This window comes from Caretta caretta, chromosome 12 (assembly GCF_965140235.1).
Source record: "Caretta caretta isolate rCarCar2 chromosome 12, rCarCar1.hap1, whole genome shotgun sequence".
In the NCBI taxonomy this organism is placed as follows: domain Eukaryota; kingdom Metazoa; phylum Chordata; order Testudines; family Cheloniidae; genus Caretta; species Caretta caretta.
In genome coordinates, this window is record NC_134217.1 from 43861691 (window position 1) to 43887257 (window position 25567).

Below are 25567 nucleotides of genomic sequence, written 5' to 3' on the forward strand. Positions count from 1 at the left end.
AGTTCTGGAGTCCACACTTTAAAAAGGATGTTGACAAATTGGAAAGGCTTCAGAAAAGAGTTACAAGAGTGATTTGAGGTCTGGAAAATATGACACCTAGCCAGAGACGAAAGAAAAGCTCAATCTATTTAGAGAGACAAGGAGGGTGAAATAAAACGCTTGTCTCTTTCACCAACAGAAGTTGGTCCAATCAAAGATATTACCTCACCCACCTTGTCTCTCTAATATTCTGGGACCAACACACCTACAACACCACCACAATCTATGTAGTTTATTGAAGATTAGGTTAAGAGGTGACTTGATCACTATATATAGTCCCTACGGGGGAAAAGATTTCTGATAGTAGACAGCCCTTTAGTTTGGCAGAAAAAGGTATAACAAGATCCAGTGGCTGGAAACTGAGGCTAGGCAAATTCAGAGTAGAAATAATGTGCAAATTTTTAACAGAGAGAAATTAACAGAAACAACTTACAAAGGGATGTGATGGATTCTCCATCACTTGAAGTCTTTAGATCAACACTGGATGTCTTTCTAAAAGATGTGGCTTAGCTCAAGCAGAAGTTACAGGGCTAGAATTTTGGAACGACGATCTATGGCCTGTACTATGCAGAAGGTCAGAGCAGTTGATCATAATGGTCTTTTCTGTCCTCCAAATCTGTGTATGTTGTTGGGCAGAGCTGCTTTATGTTATAGGCACAATAAATGTATGGCAAGGGTCAGTGTGCCCAGAGTAATGTGATGATAGAATCTCAACTTCCATTTCAATTCAAATGATACTTAATTCAACCCAAGGTACTTAAGGAGCTGGCTGAAGCATGCTAAGAACATAAGAATGGCCATACTGGGTCAAACCAAAGGTTCATCCAGCCCAGTGTCCTGTCTACCGACGGGCCAATACCAGGTGCCCCAGAGAGAGTGAACCTAACAGGTAATGATCAGTGATCTCTCTCCTGCCATCCATCTCCACCCTCTGACAAACAGAGTCTAGGGACACCATTCCTTACCCATCCTGGCTAATAGCCATTAATGGACAATAGTCTTCAAATATTTTAAGGGCTGTTATAAAGAGGATTGTGATCAGTTGTTTTCCATGTCCACTGGAGAAAGGACAACAAGTAATGGGCTTAATCTGCAGCAAGGGAGATTTAGGTTAGATATTAGGAAAACCTTGCTAATTAAAAGGGTAGTTAAACTCTGGAACAGGCTTCCAAGGGAGGTTTTGGAATCCCCATTGTAAGTTTTTAAGAACAGGTTGGACAAACACATATCCGAGATGATCTGGGTTTACTTGTTTCTGACACAGCACAGGAGGCTGGACCTAATGACTTCTTGAGGTGCCTTCCATCTGTACATTTCTGTGATTATATACTTCTGGTCCTCATAGTGGCATAGAAATACTTGGGTCATATTTTCAAGGTTAACTGATGCAGTAACGTGTCTCAGTATGCAGAGGGCTTGAAACAATAGTTCTGAGGTGGAGAACTGCCCTGGCTGTAACTGATGCAGAGAGAGGACCAGCAGCCTCTAGAGCCAGGAAATAAGTGATAGAGCAGACTAGGCTCCTGAAACCCTGAGGGTACTGCACTCCTGTCACTGCTCAGAGAAGAGGGCCACCATCAGCAGTACAGGGGCGGAGACCTCCTGGCTCGTCTGAGTAGATGAAAGGAGGAGTAGGCCACCAACAACTGCTGCTGGCTCCTTCTGGAAGCCAGAGGAGATGGTGCCCCACCCCAGAGCAGGTGCTGTATGAGGAGAATTGGATGTTACACCTTCATCCTTGGAGCAGGGAAAAAATGATGCTGATATCTCCTCAGCACCATTCACTGGTGGTTCCCAAATAAGCTGTCACCTGCAGTGGGCTTTCAGAGCTCCCTAGCATGATGATCTCTTCCTTTCCTACATGTTGTCATGAAATAGATGCCCGTGTCAGCGCTGTTAATTGAGTTATCTCACTGAAATTAATGGGGCAGTTTATACCTGTTTGTTGTTATTTCTGTATGTCTGCAGACTCAGGTAGACATCACTGTAGTGGTTACACTCAGCTCAACTTTCCAAAATTATCTTTGCAGTCATTAGGATTAGAGACTTGGGTTGTTTTTTAAAGAAAAGCGGAGATTCTGGAGAATATGATGGCAGCCTCAGAACCACACTGGGTTGTTGATCCAGCGCAATTCAAGCCCAGAATCACTTTGTCAGCATTGAGAATAGTCTCTTCTGTCAGAAGGAGGAAGTCACTAAATTCTAGTCCATCCTTTGCTGTTCCATTCCTCCTTCATCCTACACTGTGAAGTATGCTCACAGTGTATCTATATACACATGCCTACAGCACAAATCAGGGATCTCTGCATACATGTACAATAGCTTGGATAGAACTGCAGGGGCACTCACATACGTATGTGTACACAGAGGTAGGGGCTTGCCTGATCATGCATGCATCTCACTCTATGCATTGTTTAAAATTCACTGACCCAGGCAATATAATGTTCTTCAGCCCTAATTTTGTTTAATAACAGGATTAAAGACCAGGAGCTTTCTGCTTTGGGCCTCTGAAAGAAGGGTGAGCCAAACTAATTCAATAAGCTCTCTGTCCTCCTAGGACCCTGAGTAGTTTGAGTCTTCGGAAGTTGATGGTGGGGCACAACCATGTGCAGAGTCTTCCACTTCTGCTGGAACACATTCCCCTGGAGGTGCTGGACCTCCAGCATAACCTGATCACTAAACTTCCGGAGATGTTCTTCTTCAAGGCTCTGAAGTAAGTGGCAGCAGAACACATTTTGTTAGGATGGAAGCTTTTACCTAACTCTGGGTGAAAGATCAGTTTCCTCTGGCTGTCTCACCTTTGGAGCTGTAAAGGGTTATGGTGCTGTTTGCGTGACTGATGGTGCCAGGTTCTGGTGCTTAATTGCCTGTTGAGTAAGAGGTAATAGGACAGATTTGTGTTTTATGAGGCAGTAATCCAGGTGCCAAGGGGAGAAATCACCCAGCTGGCTGCTGAGGGAATCAGGTTTCTGTATGATAGCAGGAAAGGTGAGTGTAGTCTAACCCACCAGCCCACCAAGGAAGTTGCCTGTAGTTATTGTTATTTCTCTACCACAATTCATATGCACATAGGAACACAATGCACTGAGGAGTTTTCATTCTTTGACACCAGTATATAAGTTTTTCAGGTACAAAGGAGAAAGCAGACAGGCACTTGGATACCACTGTGATAGGTGCAGTATAAGGTGTTAAGGGCAGAGAAGAGATACTCACTGGAATGGAATAATCCTAAATAAAGTAAAACACAAGCTTTATATTCCCAAGTGACTGTGAGAGCTTCCTGCACTCAGCTTTTTTCTACCCATTCCCTGTGTTATCTCTCAACTTAGCTTGCAAACTCTTCAGGGCAGGGATTCCCTTTTTGTTGAAAAGCACTATGTGCATCTCTAGTGCTATATAGCTAGTCATTTTTAGATTGATAGATTTTTAAGGCTGGAAGAGACCATTATAATCATCTGGTATGACTTCCATTATGATAACGCGGCCATAGCTATCTGTCCAGGTTCTCATATGGCTTCTATCACTGTCGTATCTGGTGAAGTGGTTTGGATGGGATGGAACGGAACCTAATGTCTCTTAATCTGTTGTTGTTAGTCTCAGGTACTTGAATGCATCTGCCAACAGCCTGGAGTCGTTGCCATCTGTTTGCCCTGGGGAAGAGAGTCTCAGCATGCTGCAGCTACTTTACTTGACCAATAATAACCTCACAGATCAGTGCATCCCTGACCTGGTGGGACACGCAAACTTACGGGTCCTGCACCTGGCAAACAACCAACTGCAAACCTTCCCTGCAAGGTAAGTGCATGCAAAAGGTGGGGAAAGGTAATGCTCAGCTAACAGGGCTAGAATCAGTTGACTCAGCTGGGTTAGAGTGAGTGGGTTTCCTTCCCTCATTGGGAACTGGTAGGAGCTTATCGATGTCATGATGAGATGCTGTGCCTCTGATATGTGACTCAAGATTCACTTCCTCCCAAGCATCCATCAGTATCCCTCAGGATAGTGCTGGCTGCTGTGGTTCCTGTACTCCTAGTACATGCCGAGTGCGGTGGAGGTGGGGGTGTATGGCTGGCTGAGCCTGGGATGGCTGCATTGCTAATAGCAGTGGGCAGTGCAGTTTACAGCAGCTGTGAAGGCTGTTGAATTGTGCTGTTCATACAGTCATAGATTTTCAGGCTGGAAGTCCGTTCTGACAATTTAGTCTGATATCCTACATACCTCAGGCCATATAATTTTATCTGTTGATTCCTACATTAAGTTCATAATTTGTGGTTGAGCTAGATCATCTCTCTTAGAAAGGTACCCACTTTTGATTTAAAGACTTCAGGTGACTGAGAATCCACCACATCCTTTGGTAAGTTGTTTCAATGGTTAATGACCCTCACTTAAAAGAAGAAAAGTGCCTTATATCAAGTCTGAGTCTGTTTAGAGTCAACTTCCAGCCATTGGATTTTATAATGCCTTTGTCTGTTAAAGAGCCATATAGCATCAGAAATCTTACCCCCTGAAAGTACTTCTAGACAGTGATCAAATGACTTCTTAACCTTCTATTCTTCTTTGAGTGCTTGTTCACGTCCATTCCACATTAGGTGTGCGCACACTGCGTGCACGAGCGTCGGAAACTTTTTCCCTTAGTGGCTCCCGGCGGGCCCCCTCCGAGTGGCACCACTGCGCCGTGCATATATACCCCAGCCCGACCCCCTCCAGTTCCTTCTTACCGTCCGTGGTGGCGTTGGAACAACCTCTCTCTCTCGTAGAAGAGCAGTCCCTTAGCCTTTTCAGAGCAGCTGTTGATGGAGGCCACATTGCAGCCACCGGGCCTGGAGCGCCCAATGCCGACTCAGGCTTCCTCGGTGCATAGTGCCCCGGAGCCGTTGAGAGACCCGGCACCGGCTAAACACCGTAAACTGTCGGCCCTGGAGCGCCAGACTAGGCCCTGGCACCGCTCGTCCTCCCTGGTGCGGCCCCCGGCGCAGCCGAAAGGAAGGCGTGGTCGTTCCCCGCACAGGAGGCCAACGCCTCCCAAGGCCCCGGGCGCCGATAAGAGCGGAAAGGCTGTGGTACCGACGCCGACATCAGCGGTCCCGGCAGCACAAGCCCCACCAAGCTCAGACCTAAGTGAGCTCAGTGCAGACAATGGGCTCGAGGGCATAACGGATCAGCCCTCCACGCCTGGCACCTTTGAGGCTGCAAAGGACCTCATCGAGCTGTCGGCGGCGAGCCCCCTCCTGCATAGGAAGAACCCTCCGGCACCCATGCAACGGGTGCTGTCGAGGGGTAAGCCAGCAATGGCGTGCCGCTCGAGGACACCGTCCCGGCACCACTCCCGGAGTTGGTCCCGGTCGAGCTCCGACTCCGCGGACTCACAGTTACTGGCGGCCCAGAAGAAGGTCGCAGCACCGGGAGTGGGTCGGCGTGAGGAAGCACCGGAAAGGGAACACCGCTGTCCGGCACCACCCAGAGACTGGCACCGGGAGGAGTTGAGACAGCCCTCGCCAGAGGACTCCTGCAGATGGTCCCGGTCCAGGGAACGCTGGCACCAATCCAGGTCCCGGTCCAGATCTGATCCCGGTCCCAGTTCCGGGGATACCAGTACTGCTCCCGCGCAGCCAGGAGCCGCTCATTCTCACGCTGGTGCAGATCGTTGGTACCGCCGTGGCCTTCGCAATCGGTGTTGCCACAGTCCGGCGCTGAGTCCGGCCGCTATAGCTACCTGCACCAGGCCCCGGACAGCAGGGACCCTCAGATGGGCTGGCAACCCCAATGGGGACCACCAGGCCATTGGCCTTTTTCGACCCCCTAGGCCTATCCGGAGAGTCAAGGGGCCCCGTCCAGGGCAAGTTACTCGGTGCAGCGATCCCGGTCCCTGCACCAACGCCAGATGGTGCCAGAGGCTACAGTATCCAGGCCCCCGGCACCCCCCAGGATAAACCGGAGAGACCGGCACCGAGTGCGGTGCCGTCCCATGGACTCCTGATCTGGCCCAAGCTGGAGGCCCCTCCCACGGGAGAAGGGGAGCAGGAGGACCAGCCAGAGGGAGTCGAATAGCAGCTAACTTACTCGTTATCCCCGGATGAGGCAGTGGCGGGTACAGCGGTGTCCGGCCCTCCACCGATAGACCTTAAAGCCCACCAGGAGTTGCTGCGCAGGGTCGCCCAGAACTTGGGGTTGCAGGCTGAGGAGATGGTTGAGCAGGAGGACCCCATGGTGGACATTTTGAGCCCCGAAGGTCCATCCAGAATAGCGCTCCTGCTCATTAAGACCATTCAGTCCAACTATAAGACCATATGGTAGACCCCGGCCTCCAGCGCTCCAACGGCCAAAGGAGTGGAGTGTAAATACTTTGCCCCATCTAAGGGCTATGAGTTCCTGTTCTGCCACCCGAGTCCATGCTCCCTAGTGGTCTCAGCAGTAAATGAAAGGAGTGCCATAGACAGCAGGCCCCAGCCCCTAAGGCCAAGGAGGCAAAACTCCGGGACCCTTTTGGCAGAAAGGTGTACTCATCTGGGGGCCTTCAGTTGAGGATTGCGAACCAGCAGGCCATCCTCAACAGGCATAATTTCAACTCCTGGGCGGCGGTGGGGAAGTTTAAGGACAACCTCCCGCAAGGTTCCCAACAGGAGTTCATGGCCCTGGTGGACGAGGGCAAGGCAGTAGCCAAGACCTCCCTGGATTCAGCGGATGTGGCGGCTAGAACAATCGCATCGGGGTGGTCATGAGGCTCTTGGCGTGGCTCCAGGAGTCAGGCCTGCTGCCCAAGGTCCAGAATACACTCCAGGACCTCCCTTCGAAGGGTCCGGCCTCTTCTCGGACCAGACAGACACGAGGCTGCACAGCCTTAAGGACTCGTGGGCTACGCTTAAGTCGCTGGGTATGCACACCCCGGCGACCCAGAGGAAGCCCTTTAAGCTGCAGTGTCGCCATAGGCATGAGCCTTACCGTAGGCGAGGCAGGGATAACAGGCGCCGGGCAACAACAACAGTAACAATAATGCGCCGGGCCAGAACCAAGGCCAGCACAAACCCCAGCCGGGCACTAAGCCAGGCTTTGAAAGGTGCACTCGAGGACAGCGTACCAGACCAGTCACCGGATCCGTCCCTTTGTTTCCTGAACTGCCTGTCCCGTTTCTCCCGTGCATGGTCCAACATTCCATCAGATTGTTGGGTCTTACGCACGGTGCAGAACAGGTACCCGCTGCAGTTCTCCTCCCTTTCCCCCTCCCACCTCCCTTCCCTGTCCCTCTTCAGGGACCCCTCTCACGAGCATCTCCTAGAGAAGGAAGTCCGCTCTCTGCTAGAGACGGGGGCGGTAGAGGCGGTTCTAAGGGGGAAGGGGTTCTACTTCTTCATCCCCAAGGCCAAAGGGGGCCTTCGCCTCATCGTAGACCTGCACAGGTTCAACAAGTTCCTGGCCAAGGCCGGGTTCCACATGGTCTCTCTGGGCATCATCATCCCTTCCCTGGATCCGGGGGACTGGTACGCCGCCCTCGACATGAAGGACGCGTACTTTCATATCGCCATCCACCCAGCACATCGGCGGTTCCTACGCTTCACCGTGGGCCAAGAACATTACTAGTTTGCGGTTCTCCCGTTTGGTCTAGCCGTGGCCCCACGGGTGTTCACGAAGTGCATGGCCGTGGTGGCAGCCTTCTTACAGAGGCAGAGAATCCGGGTGTACCCGTACCTTGATGACTGGCTCTTGGCGGGTCGATCCGAGGCGGAAGTGCTGGGCCATGTGGAGGTGGCCCTGAGATTGTTCTGCAAGCTGGGACTCCTGGTCAATGTCCCCACGTCCACACTCGTACCCACGCAGAGAGTAGAATTCATAGGAGCAGTCCTGGATGCGGTGCAGGCCGGAGCAAGCCTTCCAGTATCCCGATTCCAGGCTATCCAGCAATCAGTGGCCTCCCTGCACCAGTCTCCAACGACAACGGCCAGGTGCTGCCTGCGGCTGCTGGGCCACATGGCAGCATGCATGCACCTGGTCAGGCATGCCAGACTGAGACTCAGGACTCTGCAGGCGTGGCTCGCTCGGGTGTACCTCCTAGGCAGGGACCCCCTGGACTTGGTAGTGACAGCCCCAAGGGACGTGCTGGACTCCCTGCGTTGGTGGCAGTCCCAGCCCGTGGTTTGCAAAGGCATCCCCTTCGCCGCCCCACAGCCGGACCTGACGCTGGTGACAGATACGTCAGACCACAGATCGGGGGCTCACCTGGGGGACCTCATGACGCAGGGGTTGTGGTCCAGAGCAGAGCGTTTGCTCCATGTTAATGTGAAGGCGCTCAGGGCGGTTCGTCTCGCCTGCCAGACCTTTCATGCCACTCTGAGTGGTCACAGCGTGACAGTTCGGACAGACAACACTACTCCCATGTTTTATATAAAACAAACAGGGCGGGGCCCATTCCTCGCCACTCTGTCTCGAGGCTCTCCTCCTCTGGGACCTTTGCATAGCCCATGCAATTCACCTTGAGGCGTCTTATCTCCCGGGGGTACGAAACTCCCTCAGCAGGTCGTACCGCATGCACGAGTGGACGCTCAGGGCGGACGTCGTGCTTTCGCTCTTCCGCAGGTGGGGGTTTCCCCGGGTAGACCTGTTTGCCACCAGGGCCAACGCCCAATGCCCACGGTTCTGCTAGTTCCAGGGCCGCAGCCCGGGCTCGCTTGCAGATGTGTTTGCGATCCCATGGAGAGGGGGCTTGATGTATGCCTTCCCCCTGCTCCCCTTGGTACACGTGGTCCTACTCAAGGTGCGCAGAGACAGGGCGGCGGTGATCCTCATCGCTCCAGCCTGGGCCCGCCAGCACTGGTACACATCGCTCCTAGAGTTGTCGGTGGAGGCCCCAGTAGTCCTGCCCCTACACCGGGACCTCATTACACAGGACGGTGGGCAGCTTCTCAACCCCGACCTGCAGTCACTGCACCTGACGGCTTGGAGGCTCTGTGGCTAAACGCCCTGGAGAATCAGTGCTCCCTTCCCGTGCAGCAGATTCTGCTTGGCAGTAGAAAGCCCTCTACCAGGGCGACCTATATGGCCAAGTGGAAAAGGTTCTCATGTTGGTGTGAACCCCGACAGGTGTGGCTGTGCCAGGCCCTGGTGCAGGCCATCCTGGAGTACCTCCTGCACCTCAAGCAGCAAGGGCTAGCCCCGTCCTCACTCAGAGTACATCTGGCGGCCATCTCCGCCTTCCATCCGGGGTTCTTGGGGGGCTCGGTGTTTTCCCACCCAATGGTGGGACGGTTCCTTAAAGGTTTGGAGAGGGTGTTTCCATACTCACGCCCCCCAGTCCCTCCATGGAACCTTAACCTGGTCCTCTCTAAACTCATGGGATCCCCTTTCGAGCCCCTCACTTCCTGTTCTCTCCTCCACCTTTCCTGGAAGGTGGCATTTCTGGTTGCCATTACCTCAGCCAGAAGGGTGTCCGAACTGAGGGCCCTCACCTCTGAGCCACCATATACAGTGTTTCACAAGGACAAGGTGCAGCTCCGACCGCACCCCAAGTTCCTCCCTAAGGTGGTCTCCCAATTCCATTTGGGCCAGGACATCTGTCTGCTGGTGTTCTTCCCGAAACCCCATACGGACCCGAGTCACCGCAGCTTGCACACCCTGGATGTGCTTCGAGTGCTGGCGTTCTATTTGGAGCGCACCAAGCCCTTTAGCAAATCTGCGCAGCTGTTTGTGGCTGTAGTCAAGAAAATGAAAGGCCTCCCTGTGTCAGCGCAGCAGATTTCGTCTTGGATTACAAGCTGCATCCGGGCATGCTATGAGCTCTCAGGTGTTCCGGCCCTGGCTGTCACGGCCCACTCGACCAGGGCGCGGGCAACTTCCACGGCGTTCCTGGCACAGGTCCCGATTCAGGAGATCTGCAGAGCAGCCACCTGGTCCTCGGTGCACACCTTCACGACCCACTATGCGGTCAACCAGCAGGCCAGAGAGGACGCAGCGGTTGGCAGAGTGGTCCTCCAAGTAGTTGTTCCGTGACTCCTACCCTCCTCCAGAGGTAAGCCTGTAATTCACCTAATGTGGAATGGACGTGAACAAGCACTTGAAGAAGAAAAAACGGTTACTCACTTTCTCGTAACTGTTGTTCTTCGAGATGTGTTGTTCACATCCATTCCACCACCCACCCTTCTACCCCTCTGTCGGAGTCGCCGGCAAGAAGGAACTAGAGGGGATCGGGCTGGCAGGGGTATATATGCACGGCGCAGTGGCGCCACTCGGGGGGCCCCGCCAGCCTGATGGGAGCCGCTAAGGGAAAAAGTTTCTGACACTCGTGCACGCGGCGCGCACACACCTAATGTGGAATGGACGTGAACAACACATCTCGAAGAACAACAGTTACAAGAAAGTAAGTAACTTTTTTTTCAATAAACTAAGTAGATTGACCTCAGATCATTTGGTTGGCTCTTCTCTGAACCCTTTCCAGTTTTTTAATATCCTTTTTTTCATAGATATTTAGGTCAGAAGGGACCATTATGATCATCTAGTCTGACCTCCTGCACAACGCAGGCAACAGAATTTCACCCACCACTCCTGCAAAAAACCTCACACCTATATCTGTGCTATTGAAGTCCTCAAATCGTAGTTTAAAGACTTCAAGAAGCAGAGAATCCTCCAGCAAGTGACCCGTGCCCCATGCTACAGAGGAAGGCGAAAAACCTCCAAGGCCTCTTCCAATCTGCCCTGGAGGAAAATTCCTTCCCGACCCCAAATATGGCGATCAGCTAAACCCTGAGCATATGGGCAAGATTCATCAGCCAGATACTACAGAAAATTCTTTCCTGGGTAACTCGGATCCCACCCCATCTAATATCCCATCACAGGCCATTGGGCCTATTTACCATGAATATTTAATTACCAAAACCATGTTATCCCATCATACCATCTCCTCCATAAACTCATCGAGTATAATCTTAAAGCCAGATAGATCTTTTGCCCCCACTGCTTCCCTTGGAAGGCTGTTCCAAAACTTCACTCCTCTGATGGTTAGAAACCTTTGTCTAATTTCTAGTCTAAATTTCCTGGTGGCCAGTTTATATCCATTTGTTCTTGTGTCCACATTGGTACCGAGCTTAAATAATTCCTCTCCCTCTCCAGTATTTATCCCTCTGATATATTTATAGAGAGCAATCATATCTCCCTTCAACCTTCTTTTAGTTAGGCTAAACAAGCCAAGCTGCTTGAGTCTCCTTTCATAAGAAAAAAAGAAAATCATCGAATCATCGAATATCAGGTTGGAAGGGACCTCAGGAGGTCATCTAGTCCAACCCCCTGCTCAAAGCAGGACCAATCCCCAACTAAATCATCCCAGCCAAGGCTTTGTCAAGCCTGACCTTAAAAACTCCTAAGGAAGGAGATTCCACCACCTCCCATTCCAGTGCTTCACCACCCTCCTTGTGAAAATGTTTTTCCTAATATCCAACCTAAACCTCCCCCACTGCAACTTGAGACCATTACTCCTTGTTCTGTCATCTGCTACCACTCAGAACAGTCTAGATTCATCCTCTTTGGAACCTCCTTTCAGGTAGTTGAAAGCAGCTATCAAATCCCCCCTCAGTCTTCTCTTCTGCAGACTAAATAATTCCAGTTCCTTCAGCCTCTCCTCATAAGTCACATGTTCCAGTCCCCTAATCATTTTTGTTGCCCTCCGCTGGACTCTTTCCAATTTTTCCACATCCTTCTTGTAGTGTGGGGCCCAAAACTGGACACAGTACTCCAGATGGGGCCACACCAATGCCGAATAGAGGGGAATGATCACGTCCCTCGATCTGCTGGTAATGCTCCTACTTATACAGCCCAAAATGCCATTAGCCTTCTTGGAAACAAGGGCACACTGTTGAGTACTTGTGGCACCTTAGAGACTAACCAATTTATTTGAGCATGAGCTTTCGTGAGCTAGAGCTCACTTCATCGGATGCATACCGTGGAAACTGCAGCAGACTTTATATACACACAGAGAATATGAAACAATACCTCCTCCCACCCCACTGTCCTGCTGGTAATAGCTTATCTAAAGTGATCATCAGGTTGGGCCATTTCCAGCACAAATCCAGGTTTTCTCACCCTCCACCCCCCACACAAATTCACTCTCCTGCTGGTGATAGCCCATCCAAAGTGACAACTCTTTACACAATGTGCATGATAATCAAGTTGGGCCATTTCCTGTGTAAACACATTGTGTAAAGAGTTGTCACTTTGGATGGGCTATCACCAGCAGGAGAGTGAATTTGTGTGGGGGGGTGGAGGGTGAGAAAACCTGGATTTGTGCTGGAAATGGCCCAACCTGATGATCACTTTAGATAAGCTATTACCAGCAGGACAGTGGGGTGGGAGGAGGTATTGTTTCATATTCTCTGTGTGTATATAAAGTCTGCTGCAGTTTCCACGGTATGCATCCGATGAAGTGAGCTGTAGCTCACGAAAGCTCATGCTCAAATAAATTGGTTAGTCTCTAAGGTGCCACAAGTACTCCTTTTCTTTTTGCGAATACAGACTAACACGGCTGTTACTCTGAAACCTTTCATAAGACAAGTTTTCCATTCCTTGGATCATCTTAGTAGCCCTTCTCTGTACCTGTTCCAGTTTGAATTAATCCTTCTTAAACATGGGAGACCAGAACTGCACACAGTATTCCAGGTGAGGTCTCACCAGTGCCTTGTATAACGGTACTAAAACCTCCTTATCCCTACTGGAAATACCTCTCCTAATGGATCCCAGGACCGCATTAGCTTTTTACACAGCCATATCACATTGGCGGCTCATAGTCATCCTGTGATCAACCAATACTCCAAGGTCCTTTTCCTCCTCCGTTACTTCTAATTGATGCGTCCGTAGCTTATAACTAAAATTCTTGTTATTAATCCCTAAATGCATGACCTTACACTTCTCCAGTTTACAAGGTCATCCTTGTATTACTCCAGTTTACAAGGTCATCCAGATCCTCCTGTAGGATATCCCTGTCCTTCTCTAAATTGGCAATACCTCCCAGCTTTGTATCATCCGCAAACTTTATTAGCACACTCCCACTTTTTGTGCTGAGGTCAGTAATAAAAAGATTAAATAAGATTGGTCCCAAAACCAATCCTTGAGGAATTCCACTGGTAACCTCCCACCAGCCTGACAGTTCTCCTTTCAGTAGGACCCGTTGTAGTCTCCCCTTTAACCTATTCCTTATCCACGTTTCAATTTTCCTATTGATCCCCATCTTATCCAATTTAACTAATAATTCCCCATGTGGCACGGTATCAAACGCCTTACTAAAATCTAGGTAAATTAGATCCACTGCGTTTCCTTTGTCTAAAAAATCTGCTACTTTCTCAAAGAAGGAGATCAGGTTGGTTTGGCACGATCTACCTTTTGTAAAACCATGTTGTATTTTGTCCCATTTACCATTGACTTCAATGTCCTTAACTACCTTCTCCTTCAAAAATTTTTCCAAGACCTTGCATACTACAGATGTCAAACTAACAGGCCTATAATTACCCGAATCACTTTTTTTCCCTTTCTTAAAAATAGGAACTATGTTAGCAATTCTCCAATCATACGGTACAACCCCTGAGTTTACAGATTCATTAAAAATTCTTGCTAATGGGCTTGCAATTTCATGTGCCAATTCCTTTAATATTCTTGGATGAAGATTATCTGGGCCCCCCGATTTAGTCCCATTAAGGTGTTTGAGTTTCGCTTCTACCTCAAATATGGTAATGTCTACCTCCATATCCTCATTCCCATTTGTCATGCTACCATTATCCCTAAGATCCTCTTTAGTCTTATTAAAGACTGAGGCAAAGTATTTGTTTAGATATGGGGCCATGCCTAGATTATCCTTGACCTCCACTCCATCCTCAGTGTTTAGTGGTCCCACTTCTTCTTTCTTTGTTTTCTTCTTATTTATATGGCTATAGAACCTTTTACTATTGGTTTTAATTCCCTTTGCAAGGTCCAACTCTACATGGATTTTGGCCTTTCTCCCTTTATCCCTACATGTTCTGACCTCAATAAGGTAGCTTTCCTTGCTGATCCCTCCCTTCTTCCACTCCCTGTATGCTTTCTGCTTTTTCTTAATCACCTCTCTGAGATGCTTGCTCATCCAGATTGGTCTACAACTCCTGCCTATGAATTTTTTCCCCTTTCTTGGGATGCAGGCTTCCGATAGCTTCTTCAGCTTTGATTTAAAATAATCCCAGGCCTCCTCTACCTTTAGATCTATAAATTCTTCAGTCCAATCCACTTCCCTAACTAATTTCCTTAATTTTTGAAAGTCAGCCCTTTTGAAATCAAAAACCCTAGTTGCAGATTTATTTTTGTTAATCCTTCTGTTCAGTTTGAACTGAATTAGCTCATGATCACTTGAGCCAAGACTATCCCCTACAACCATTTCTTCTATGAGGTCCTCACTACTTACCAAAACTTTTTGAAGTGTGAACATCAGAATTGGACACACTATCCCAATAATGGTCTCAGTAATGCTGTAAGCAGAGGGGATACCAGCTCCCTATTTCTTCTTGATATTCCTAGCTTATACAGCCAAGGATCAAGTTGCCCCTTTCAACCATAGCATTGGAATTGGCATCTCCTGTTCAGGTGGTTATTTACCGTGACCCTTAAATCCTTTTTAGAGTCAATACTTTCCAGAAAACAGATCCCCATCCTGTAAGTGTGACTTGTGTTCTTTATTGGTGTATGACCTTGCATTTGGTTGTATTTGAACAACATGCACTTCAATAAGCCCAGTGTACCAAGTGATCCAGGTTGATCTCTAGAACTGACTCATCCTTATTACTGTTTACTAATCCACCAATTTTGTGTCATCTGCAAACGCTACTATAAGCGAGTCTTTATTTTCTTCCAGATCATTGATAACAGTATTGAATAGCATTGGGCCATCAACAGACCCTGCAGGACCCAACTAAAAAAGCTCCTATTGGATGATGATTCCCCATTTAGATTTATTTTTGGTGATTTATCAGTTAGCCATTTTTTAATGCATTTAATCTGTTAATTTGTTAATCAGAATGTTGTGTATACAATGTCTTAGAAAAGTCTAAGTATATTATGTTAACACATTTATCTATGTTATCCAAACTTGTAATCTCATCAAAAAACTGTATCTAGTTTGTTTGACAAGACCTATTTCCATAAAACCATGTTGATTGGCATTAATTATGCTACTATCATTTAATTCTTTATTGATTGCATCCTATATTGGCTTTTCCATGATTTTGCCTAGGGTCAGTGTCAAGCTAATCAACCTATTGTTTCATGGGTCATGCCATTTATCCTTATTAAATACAACATTAGCTTGTTTCCAGTCATCTGGGACTTCCCCAGCATTCCAAGATTTGTTAAATATCTACACTCAGTGACCCACATAGCTTCTTAGTCAATTCCTTTGAAACTCATGGGTACAAGTTCACTGGTCCTGCAGAGTTGCCTATGATGAGTTTCTCTTCTGCTTTCATGCATGTAGGAGCCAGGAGCAAAGAAATCAGACCACTGGGCAAATCCTGGCCTTACAGTCCCTGTTCTCACTACCATGTTTCCTTGGAATTGCTGGCTGTCTCCTATCCGTAAATCAGAAACACAGCTAGTAAGCAGCTGAACCTTTCCTTCGGCTGCTTCCCTAGATTCTCCTGCCCAGGGAGCAGATTAACGCTTTGGGTCCTGTGCCTATGAATTCTGATGGTGGCAGGTTCTGGCTCATGAGATGTGCTACTTTGGGTTTTCCCTTCAGCAAACTGAGCAAGCTGGAGCAGCTAGAAGAGCTGAACCTGAGTGGCAACAAGCTGAAGACGATTCCTACAACAATCGCAAACTGCAAGCAGCTGCACACACTTATTGCACACTCAAATGAGATCAGTATCTTCCCAGAGATCCTGCACCTACCTTGTATTCAGGTATCCCTGAAGGGTGAAAGGCTTCAGGAAATAGCTGGGGTGGAGGGATAACAATGGAATTCCTGGGAGAGGAACTGCAGGCTCCAGCGTTAGAGATGCAGGTCCCATAGAGGGTATAATATGTGCATCCTGTATCTATTCTGTTCCTTCTTGTTTGTTTCCTCTCTAAATTAAACAGTCACAGACTTTTCATTCCCTCCTTCAGATTCATTGTCCATCTCTGAAACCCCTCTATTTTTATAATTTATGAGACAGCAGGAGCAGAACTGAACACCCAAGTCCAGCTGAGAGTATTCTGCACATATCTGTATGGGGCCCAATCACTACACTTCCCACCACCTCTGATCACCATCCCCGTGGGGCCCTGTCACTGCATTCCCCGCCCCATTTAGGATCTCCCCCAAACTCCTAAGAGCCCTGTCACTGTATTCCCAACTCAATCCCATTACTGATCTGCACTTGGTGGTGGGTTCCATCACTACATTCCCCACCCCACTGCCAATTAGCTCCCAGAAATATGTCATGAAAATGGAACTGACAGGCCTGACCTACCAGTGGAAAAGAGACTTAGAAGCAGATAAGGCGAAGAACTAGTGATCTGTGACCCAGAACTGAGAGAAGCTATCCCCCTGAAGATATTACACTCCCCTTATAATATGGAGTTGAAGATATAGCAGCAGGGCCTCTGGGGGTTGGAGAGAGATCCAAAATGGGGTGGGCAATGTAGCGATGGGACACTGGAAGGTGGGGGTGAGCAGACATATGGAGGGGAAATGTAGTGATGAAGCCCTTGGGGGGTTGCAGGGAAGGGATCCCTCTCTGTTATGCTTTCTCTATTCTGCAGTTTGTAGACTTGAGCTGCAATGAACTAACAGAAATCGTGATCCCTGAGGTGCTGCCAGCTACCTTGCAGGAGCTGGACCTGACTGGAAACACAAACCTGGTGCTAGAACACAAGACCCTGGACATCTTCAGGTGAGTTGTGGGGCTGCCAGGCCAATGAAGCAAGAAGCTCTCTGGGAAGGGCTTATCAAGCTGGGCACAAGCTCACAAGATGCATTTTAATACAGACAAATGTAAAGTCATACGTCTAGGAACACAGAATGCATGCCATCCATGCAAGATGAGGAACTCTATCCTGGGAAGCCATGACTCTGAAAAAGACTTGAAGGATCATGGTGGATAAGCAGCTGAACATGAGCTCCCACTGCAATTCTCAAAAAGAAAAGGAGTACTTGTGGCACCTTAGAGACTAACCAATTTATTTGAGCATGAGCTTTCGTGAGCTAGAGCTCACTTCATCGGATGCATACCGTGGAAACTGCAGCAGACTTTATATACACACAGAGAATATGAAACAATACCTCCTCCCACCCCACTGTCCTGCTGGTAATAGCTTATCTAAAGTGATCATCAGGTTGGGCCATTTCCAGCACAAATCCAGGTTTTCTCACCCTCCACCCCCCCACACAAATTCACTCTCCTGCTGGTGATAGCCCATCCAAAGTGACAACTCTTTACACAATGTGCATGATAATCAAGTTGGGCCATTTCCTGCACAAATCCAGGTTCTCTCACCCTCCTCCCAAAAACCACACACACACAAACTCACTATCCTGCTGGTAACAGCTCATCCAAAGTGACCACTCTCCCTACAATGTGCATGATAATCAAGGTGGGCCATTTCCAGCACAAATTCAGGTTTTCTCACACACCCCCCACCCCCATACACACACAAACTCACTCTCCTGCTGGTAATAGCTCATCCAAACTGACCACTCTCCAAGTTTAAATCCAAGTTAAACCAGAACATCTGGGGGGGGGGGGTAGGAAAAAACAAGGGGAAATAGGCTACCTTGCATAATGACTTAGCCACTCCCAGTCTCTATTTAAGCCTAAATTAATAGTATCCAATTTGCAAATGAATTCCAATTCAGCAGTTTCTCGCTGGAGTCTGGATTTGAAGTTTTTTTATTTTAAGATAGCGACCTTCATGTCTGTGATTGCGTGACCAGAGAGATTGAAGTGTTCTCCGACTGGTTTATGAATGTTATAATTCTTGACATCTGATTTGTGTCCATTTATTCTTTTACGTAGAGACTGTCCAGTTTGACCAATGTACATGGCAGAGGGGCATTGCTGGCACATGATGGCATATATCACATTGGTGGATGTGCAGGTGAACGAGCCTCTGATAGTGTGGCTGATGTTATTAGGCCCTGTGATGGTGTCCCCTGAATAGATATGTGGGCACAATTGGCAACGGGCTTTGTTGCAAGGATAAGTTCCTGGGTTAGTGGTTCTGTTGTGTGGTATGTGGTTGTTGGTGAGTATTTGCTTCAGGTTGCGGGGCTGTCTGTAGGCAAGGACTGGCCTGTCTCCCAAGACTTGTGAGAGTGTTGGGTCATCCTTTAGGATAGGTTGTAGATCCTTAATAATGCGTTGGAGGGGTTTTAGTTGGGGGCTGAAGGTGACGACTAGTGGCGTTCTGTTATTTTCTTTGTTAGGCCTGTCCTGTAGTAGGTAACTTCTGGGAACTCTTCTGGCTCTATCAATCTGTTTCTTTACTTCTGCAGGTGGGTATTGTAGTTGTAAGAAAGCTTGACAGAGATCTTGTAGGTGTTTGTCTCTGTCTGAGGGGTTAGAGCAAATGCGGTTGTATCGCAGAGCTTGGCTGTAGACGATGGATCGTGTGGTGTGGTCAGGGTGAAAGCTGGAGGCATGCAGGTAGGAATAGCGGTCAGTAGGTTTCCGGTATAGGGTGGTGTTTATGTGACCATTGTTTATTAGCAATGTAGTGTCCAGGAAGTGGATCTCTTGTGTGGACTGGACTAGGCTGAGGTTGGTGGTGGGATGGAAATTGTTGAAATCATGGTGGAATTCCTCAAGGGCTTCTTTTCCATGGGTCCAGATGATGAAGATGTCATCAATATAGCGCAAGTAGAGTAGGGGCTTTAGGGGACGAGAGCTGAGGAAGCGTTGTTCTAAATCAGCCATAAAAATGTTGGCATACTGTGGGGCCATGCGGGTACCCATAGCAGTGCCGCTGATCTGAAGGTATACATTGTCCCCAAATGTGAAATAGTTATGGGTAAGGACAAAGTCACAAAGTTCAGCCACCAGGTTAGCCGTGACATTATCGGGGATAGTGTTCCTGACGGCTTGTAGTCCATCTTTGTGTGGAATGTTGGTGTAAAGGGCTTCTACATCCATAGTGGCCAGGATGGTGTTATCAGGAAGATCACCGATGGATTGAAGTTTCCTCAGGAAGTCAGTGGTGTCTCGAAGGTAGCTGGGAGTGCTGGTAGCGTAGGGCCTGAGGAGGGAGTCTACATAGCCAGACAATCCTGCTGTCAGGGTGCCAATGCCTGAGATGATGGGGCACCCAGGATTTCCAGGTTTATGGATCTTGGGTAGTAGATAGAATATCCCAGGTCGGGGTTCCAGGGGTGTGTCTGTGCGGATTTGATCTTGTGCTTTTTCAGGGAGTTTCTTGAGCAAATGCTGTAGTTGCTTTTGGTAACTCTCAGTGGGATCATAGGGTAATGGCTTGTAGAAACTCGTGTTGGAGAGCTGCCAAGCAGCCTCTTGTTCATATTCCGACCTATTCATGATGACAACAGCACCTCCTTTGTCAGCCTTTTTGATTATGATGTCAGAGTTGTTTCTGAGGCTGTGGATGGCATTGCGTTCCGCATGGCTGAGGTTATGGGGCAAGTGATGCTGCTTTTCCACAATTTCAGCCCGTGCACGTCGGCAGAAGCACTCTATGTAGAAGTCCAGTCTGCTGTTTCGACCTTCAGGAGGAGTCCACCTAGAATCCCTCTTTCTGTAGTGTTGGTAGGGAGACCTCTGTGGATTAGTATGTTGTTCAGAGGTATTTTGGAAATATTCCTTGAGTCGGAGACGTCGAAAATAGGATTCTAGGTCACCACAGAACTGTATCATGTTCGTGGGGGTGGAGGGGCAGAAGGAGAGGCCCTGAGATAGAACAGCTGCTTCTGCTGGGCTGAGAGTATAGTTGGATAGGTTAACAATATTGCTAGGTGGGTTGAGGGAACCATTGCTGTGGCCCCTTGTGGCATGTAGTAGTTTAGAAAGTTTAGTGTCCTTTTTCTTTTGTAGAGAAGCAAAGTGTGCGTTGTAAATGTCAAGGTTCCTCCCCCACTCTGAACTCTAGGGTACAGATGTGGGGACCTGCATGAAAAACCTCCTAAGCTTATCTTTACCAGCTTAGGTCAAAACTTCCCCAAGGTACAAAATATTCCACCCGTTGTCCTTGGACTGGCCGCTACCACCACCAAACTAATACTGGTTACTGGGGAAGAGCTGTTTGGACGCGTCCTTCCCCCCAAAATACTTCCCAAAACATTGCACCCCACTTCCTGGACAAAGTTTGGTAAAAAGCCTCACCAATTTGCCTAGGTGACTACAGACCCAGACCCTTGGATCTTAAGAACAATGAACAATCCTCCCAACACTTGCACCCCCCCTTTCCTGGGAAATGTTGAATTAAAAAGCCTCACCAATTTGCATAGGTGACCACAGACCCAAACCCTTGGATCTGAGAACAATGAAAAAGCATTCAGCTCCTTACAAGAAGACTTTTAATAAAAATAGAAGTAAATAGAAATGAAGAAATCCCCCCTGTAAAATCAGGATGGTAGATATCTTACAGGGTAATTAGATTCAAAAACATAGAGAACCCCTCTAGGCAAAACCTTAAGTTACAAAAAAGATACACAGACAGAAATAGTTATTCTATTCAGCACAATTCTTTTCTCAGCCATTTAAAGAAATCATAATCTAACACATACCTAGCTAGATTACTTACTAAAAGTTCTAAGACTCCATTCCTGGTCTATCCCCGGCAAAGACAGACAATTCTGTGGCCAAAAAGGGCTAATGCAATCCTTGGATCTATAAACAGGAACCTCAAGTAGGAGTAGAGAGGTTGTTTCTTCAGCAGTAGTGTCCAGTTCTGGTCTCCACAACTGAAGAAGGATGTCGATAAATTAGAGAGGGTTCGGAGAAGAGCCATGAGATGATTAACGGATTAGATAACATACCTTATAGAGATAGACTCAGGGAGCTCAATCTATTTAGCTTAACAAAGAGAAGGTTAAGGGTGATTTGATCAGTCTCAAAGTACCTATATGAGGAACACAAATTTGATAATGAGCTCTTCAGTCTAGTAGACAAATATATAACAAGATCCAATGGTTGAAAGTTGAGGCTGGACAAATTCAGACTGGAAATAAGGTGTACATTTTTATCTGTGAAGCATGTACCAGAGGTGGAAGTAATGTGTTGACTGGGTCACTGAGCACAGCAAAAGTCCTTAACATCCCCTTCCCACAATCATTCATCCATGACTGACTAATGCTGTTTGTCTTGCAGCAGTCAAAGTGCAGATGCTGGCTCTACATCAGCATAGAACTGTTAGGCAAAGAATCTCTTGGTTGACACCTTGTAGATACATAACAACAGCCCATGGAAGGCTTCGTCCTTAATCTCCTTTCCTGGGCTCAGCTTCTTCCAAGGGGCTGCTTTTTAGGAACTCTAGATTGGTAGGGTGAACTGGCCTTTACCCCTAATGCTTATATGGAGATGCCCCAGGCTGTTGTGCAGTCTGTGGGAGCAGAATGACCTTTGTGGTGCTCTCTCTGCAGTCACATTGCCACCCTGAAGATTGATGCCAAGCCCTCCCTCACAGCAGACTCAGTACTCTCCTCTACGCTGTGGAATCATGGGTTAGCCGAGATGGCTGGTCAGAGGAATAAGTGAGTATTATTGCCTGATGTGAGGCTCACACATGGATCCTGAGACACCCATTCTGTTCTGGGGCGAGGGGCAGCATACACTGCTGAATGACCATCCAGCCAATCAAACCCTGGTGTCCTCGGGAGCTAGCCAGCCTTCTGTGGCTTCCTGGATCATTTGCCTTCTCCTGGCAACTGGGACCTCCCTTCCCCACTCCCTTCCTTGACTAAAGTCCACATGCTCTGGGACACTGAGGGCCTCTGCCCCCCATCCCTGGGTAGAGCTGCCTTTTCTCTCCCCGTGTGTGTGTGTGTGCACACAGAAACCACTAGGTAGAACTACCTCTGTACTCCCCATGCAGACTCTGCATGTTCCCCCTATGCTGGCAAGGAAGTATGGCCCCATTGGTCTGGACACTAGCCTTGGACTTGAGAAACCTGAATTTATGTCCCAGCTCCATTGCACATTTTGTATGTGACCTTGGGCAGGTCACTTAGCCTCTCTTTGCCTCAGTTCCCAATATGTACAATGAGATAATAGCACTGCCCTACTTCACAGGGCCATGTGAGGAGAAATAGTTTGGAGATTGTGAATCACTCAGATACTATGGTAATGAGGCCATATAAGTACCTCATATAGATTCAAGCTGCTTTTACCCTCCCCCTATAGGCTCTGTGTGTCGGCCCTGGCTCTGGGGAGCTTTGCAGACAGCGTGGAAGCTGTGTACGGCATGTTTGACGGTGACAGGAATGAGGAGCTGCCCCGTCTCCTGCAATGCACTATGGCAGACGTGCTACTGGAGGAGGTGCAGCAGTCGAACATAGACTCTGTGTTCATGTCTAACACCTTCCTGGTCTCCCACAGGTAGGCCAGCAGGTGCTGGGGACACTTGTTGAAACTGGTCAGACTGATGCATGGAGATGTGAGAAGGGCACAGGAGAGATCCTCTCCCAGTGCAGGGTAGGGAGGCTGCACCTGTGAGCAAGGATTTGTTTGTTCCTGCAGTTTGATAAATGGGTGAGAAATGTGGGGAGGAGGCTCAAGTGGGTGGCTGGTTTGTTGAGGGAGAGGGGGCCTTCTTGCATCGATGGGAGAGAGGGAATCTCACTTGTTGATACAGGATCGAGTGTGGATGATCTCTGCAGGGTGTTCAGCTGCATCTCTCCCAATGGGTAGGGCTTGGGGTCATGGATATATATATCACTCTGATACCTAGCACTCTGTGTATGAAGGAGAGACACAGGCCCATTTGTTAAGTACCTGTCATTGGAAGCTTTATTCTTTTCATACTGTCTCTTCTTTCCAATAGGAAGCTGGGGATGGCTGGCCAGAAGCTGGGCTCCTCTGCTGTCCTTTGCTATATTCGACATGATGCTACTGACCTGGCTGGCAGCTTCACTCTGACATTGGCCAATGTGGGCACATGCCAAGCCATTCTGTGCCGCAGTGGAAAACCCCTGCCCCTTTCCAAAGTCTTCAGCCTGGAACAATATCCTGAGGAGGCCAGGAGAGTCAAGGAGCAAAAAGCCATCATAACAGAGGTCAGTTCTGCCTTTCTGCAGCTCAGCTTTCATCCTGTAATATGGGTTTAATAACAGCACCAGGCTCTAACATGCTGCAGAGGACATCACAGCAGAGTCTACAGAGATAAATATTTGCATCTCTTTTGTCTCTGCTCCTTCCCAGCTCTGTTTCTGCTGCTGGTGGGACATTTAGCATTGAGCAGTCTTGAAATGCCATGCTGAACAGACAGCTGGGCATATCTGGGAGGGTGAGGGATAGGTATGGGAAGCCAGCATATCTAAAACCCCAACGCCAGCTGATGTGCGTTGTCTCCCTGAGGCTCATGGTGAAGATCCCGACCTAATCAAAGGGTCATTCACTTAGTGAAACAGATGAGCTGTTTCAGCTCTTCACTCCCTCTAGCATGGGGCCACATGGATGGGGATAGATTTTAAAATGGTCATTTTCTGGGCTAAAAGTTAGGATGATTTGAATCTAGTGCAGCAGGGCTCTGACTGACTATATTATGTGTGTGTGGGAGGAGGGGTCGCATCTTATTCTGAAACATCTATTCTTCTTTGAGTGATGGTCCCTATGTGGATTCCAATCGCGGGTGCATATGCGTGCCATGTGCTGGAGCTGGAACTGTTCATAGTAGTGTTTGTCAACCCGAATGTGTGTCAACTGCGTGGTGTATCCAAGGCTTTAAGAAGCTGTGCAGATCGATGCCGCTCCAGTGCTCTCTTACTGCCGCATGGCCAGAGTCGGAACGCCCATTCCTCGGTGATCGTAAGCTTGTTTCGAGTTCTCTAGTTCTTGCGGTATATAGTTATTCATAGAGTAATTGTCCATCCTCGTTTTTCGTGTCCCTTAGTTGTTAGTAGTCAGTTGTTAGTTAGGAATAAAAATCCAAGACTTTCCCCTTGGTGGGACTCTCTTCCCAGCCAGGGCACTATGCCCAGACAAGCAGGGTTTGAGTACTGTGCTTCCTTCCCTCGCCCATTCTCGGTGAGCAAAGAACATGAACAATACCTATACTGTCTTGACAAAGCTCACATCACTGCACGCTGCTTTATCTGCTTCTCCTTCCCACCCCAAACTCAAGAAGCTTCAGAGATTTGCCTCCATAAATTCCTGATGGAGGAGACTATGTGCCCTCGTGCGCCACAGAAACCAGCACCAGTGTATCTGTTGGATGGCCGCTCTGCGCCAGCGGCCAGCCCTACTTCCAGCCCGTCCTGCTGGGCACCAGCGTCACTGCCACATCCAGGGAAAAAGCACAGCATGGGCACAAGCACAGCATTTCCTCCCCAAGCCGTGGCAGGTCAGGTGAGACGTCTCACACCAAAGATGAGGCTCCCCCTGCGAAGAAGTCTCATTCTGAGCATAGATCCCAACACCGTGCTCCAGCAATGATGACCTCGGCCCCAGTACCAGCCCTGCAGCCTTTGCCTCCACGGACAACCAGTCTGCTGGGACCATCTGGTATCTCCTGCCTGGTCCCATGCACCCCAGGATGCCTGTCTCCCTTGACTCCTACGACTGAGCTGATGCTGCCATTTGCTGGCTCTCCGCCGCACTGCCGACCACCCACGGTCCTCCATTCCTACTTGAGGAGCCTCTCTTATTGATGAACCGCCCTCCATTGCTTCCCACTGCTCTGATGGTCTCGGACACTTTGCCGATCCATAGTTCACCTACCCAGAAGGGACCACCAGTTCCGAGCGACCCTTATGCTTGGCCCTGTTGAGCAGCTTGGGACCCATAGCGCACAATATGCACTGCCGACGCTCTCCACCTGCTACCACCACCCGTGACTCCCCTTCGGATGCCCCTGCTCCACCGGATCCACTTGCACCGCTGGCACTGCTGGAACAGTTGGCCCCGCCAGTCTCCATCGGCACTGCCTCCTCTCCTGATGATGTACCCACACCTCTGTCTCTCACCTTCAGATGATCATGCTCAGTATCAAGCCCGCCTTCATCGTATGGCCACTGCCCTCAAACTTCCTGTGGAGGACATGCAGGATCCTCAAGACCAATTCATGGATATTCTGCAGCCTCCAAGCCCCACTCGTACGGCCCTAATGCCATCCTTCAACCTGCACAAACAGTCGGGCACACACCAGCTTCCTGTGTGTCTATTCTAATGTGAGCTGAATGCCACTATTTCATGCCGGCCAAGGGTATGGACTTCCTTTTCCAGCACCCCGCTCCAAATTCCCTGGTATTCCAGGCAGCTACGGAGCGTGCCCACCAACAACACCTTTGCTCCACTCCCCCTCCTTCCCCGACTAGGCAGGCAAAAAGCTTGGCCTTGTCGAGCGTAAGGTTTACTCCTCTGCGGGCCTCCAATTTTGTATAGCCAGTTAC

At 48.8% G+C, this 25567-nt stretch overlaps 2 protein-coding genes across 6 annotated transcripts in view; both read left to right on the forward strand.

Annotated features, from left to right (window-relative positions):
- The window catches only part of PHLPP2 (PH domain and leucine rich repeat protein phosphatase 2), a 145645-nt gene that overhangs the window by 91143 nt on the left and 28935 nt on the right, over window positions 1-25567 (forward strand). For all 5 annotated transcript variants that reach the window (XM_048816964.2, XM_048816965.2, XM_075118525.1 and 2 more), the window contains 7 exons: window positions 2597-2752; window positions 3634-3834; window positions 15767-15929; window positions 16774-16904; window positions 21602-21712; window positions 22362-22556; window positions 23002-23233. In XM_048816964.2, the coding sequence (XP_048672921.2) occupies window positions 2597-2752; window positions 3634-3834; window positions 15767-15929; window positions 16774-16904; window positions 21602-21712; window positions 22362-22556; window positions 23002-23233 (1189 nt within the window). The remainder of the gene's footprint in view (window positions 1-2596; window positions 2753-3633; window positions 3835-15766; window positions 15930-16773; window positions 16905-21601; window positions 21713-22361; window positions 22557-23001; window positions 23234-25567) is intronic.
- Window positions 23150-25567, forward strand: part of TAT (tyrosine aminotransferase) — a 72092-nt gene continuing 69674 nt past the window's right edge. Inside the window, exon 1 of the mRNA XM_048816971.2 lies at window positions 23150-23233. The gene's annotated coding sequence lies outside the window, so the exon portion shown is untranslated. The remainder of the gene's footprint in view (window positions 23234-25567) is intronic.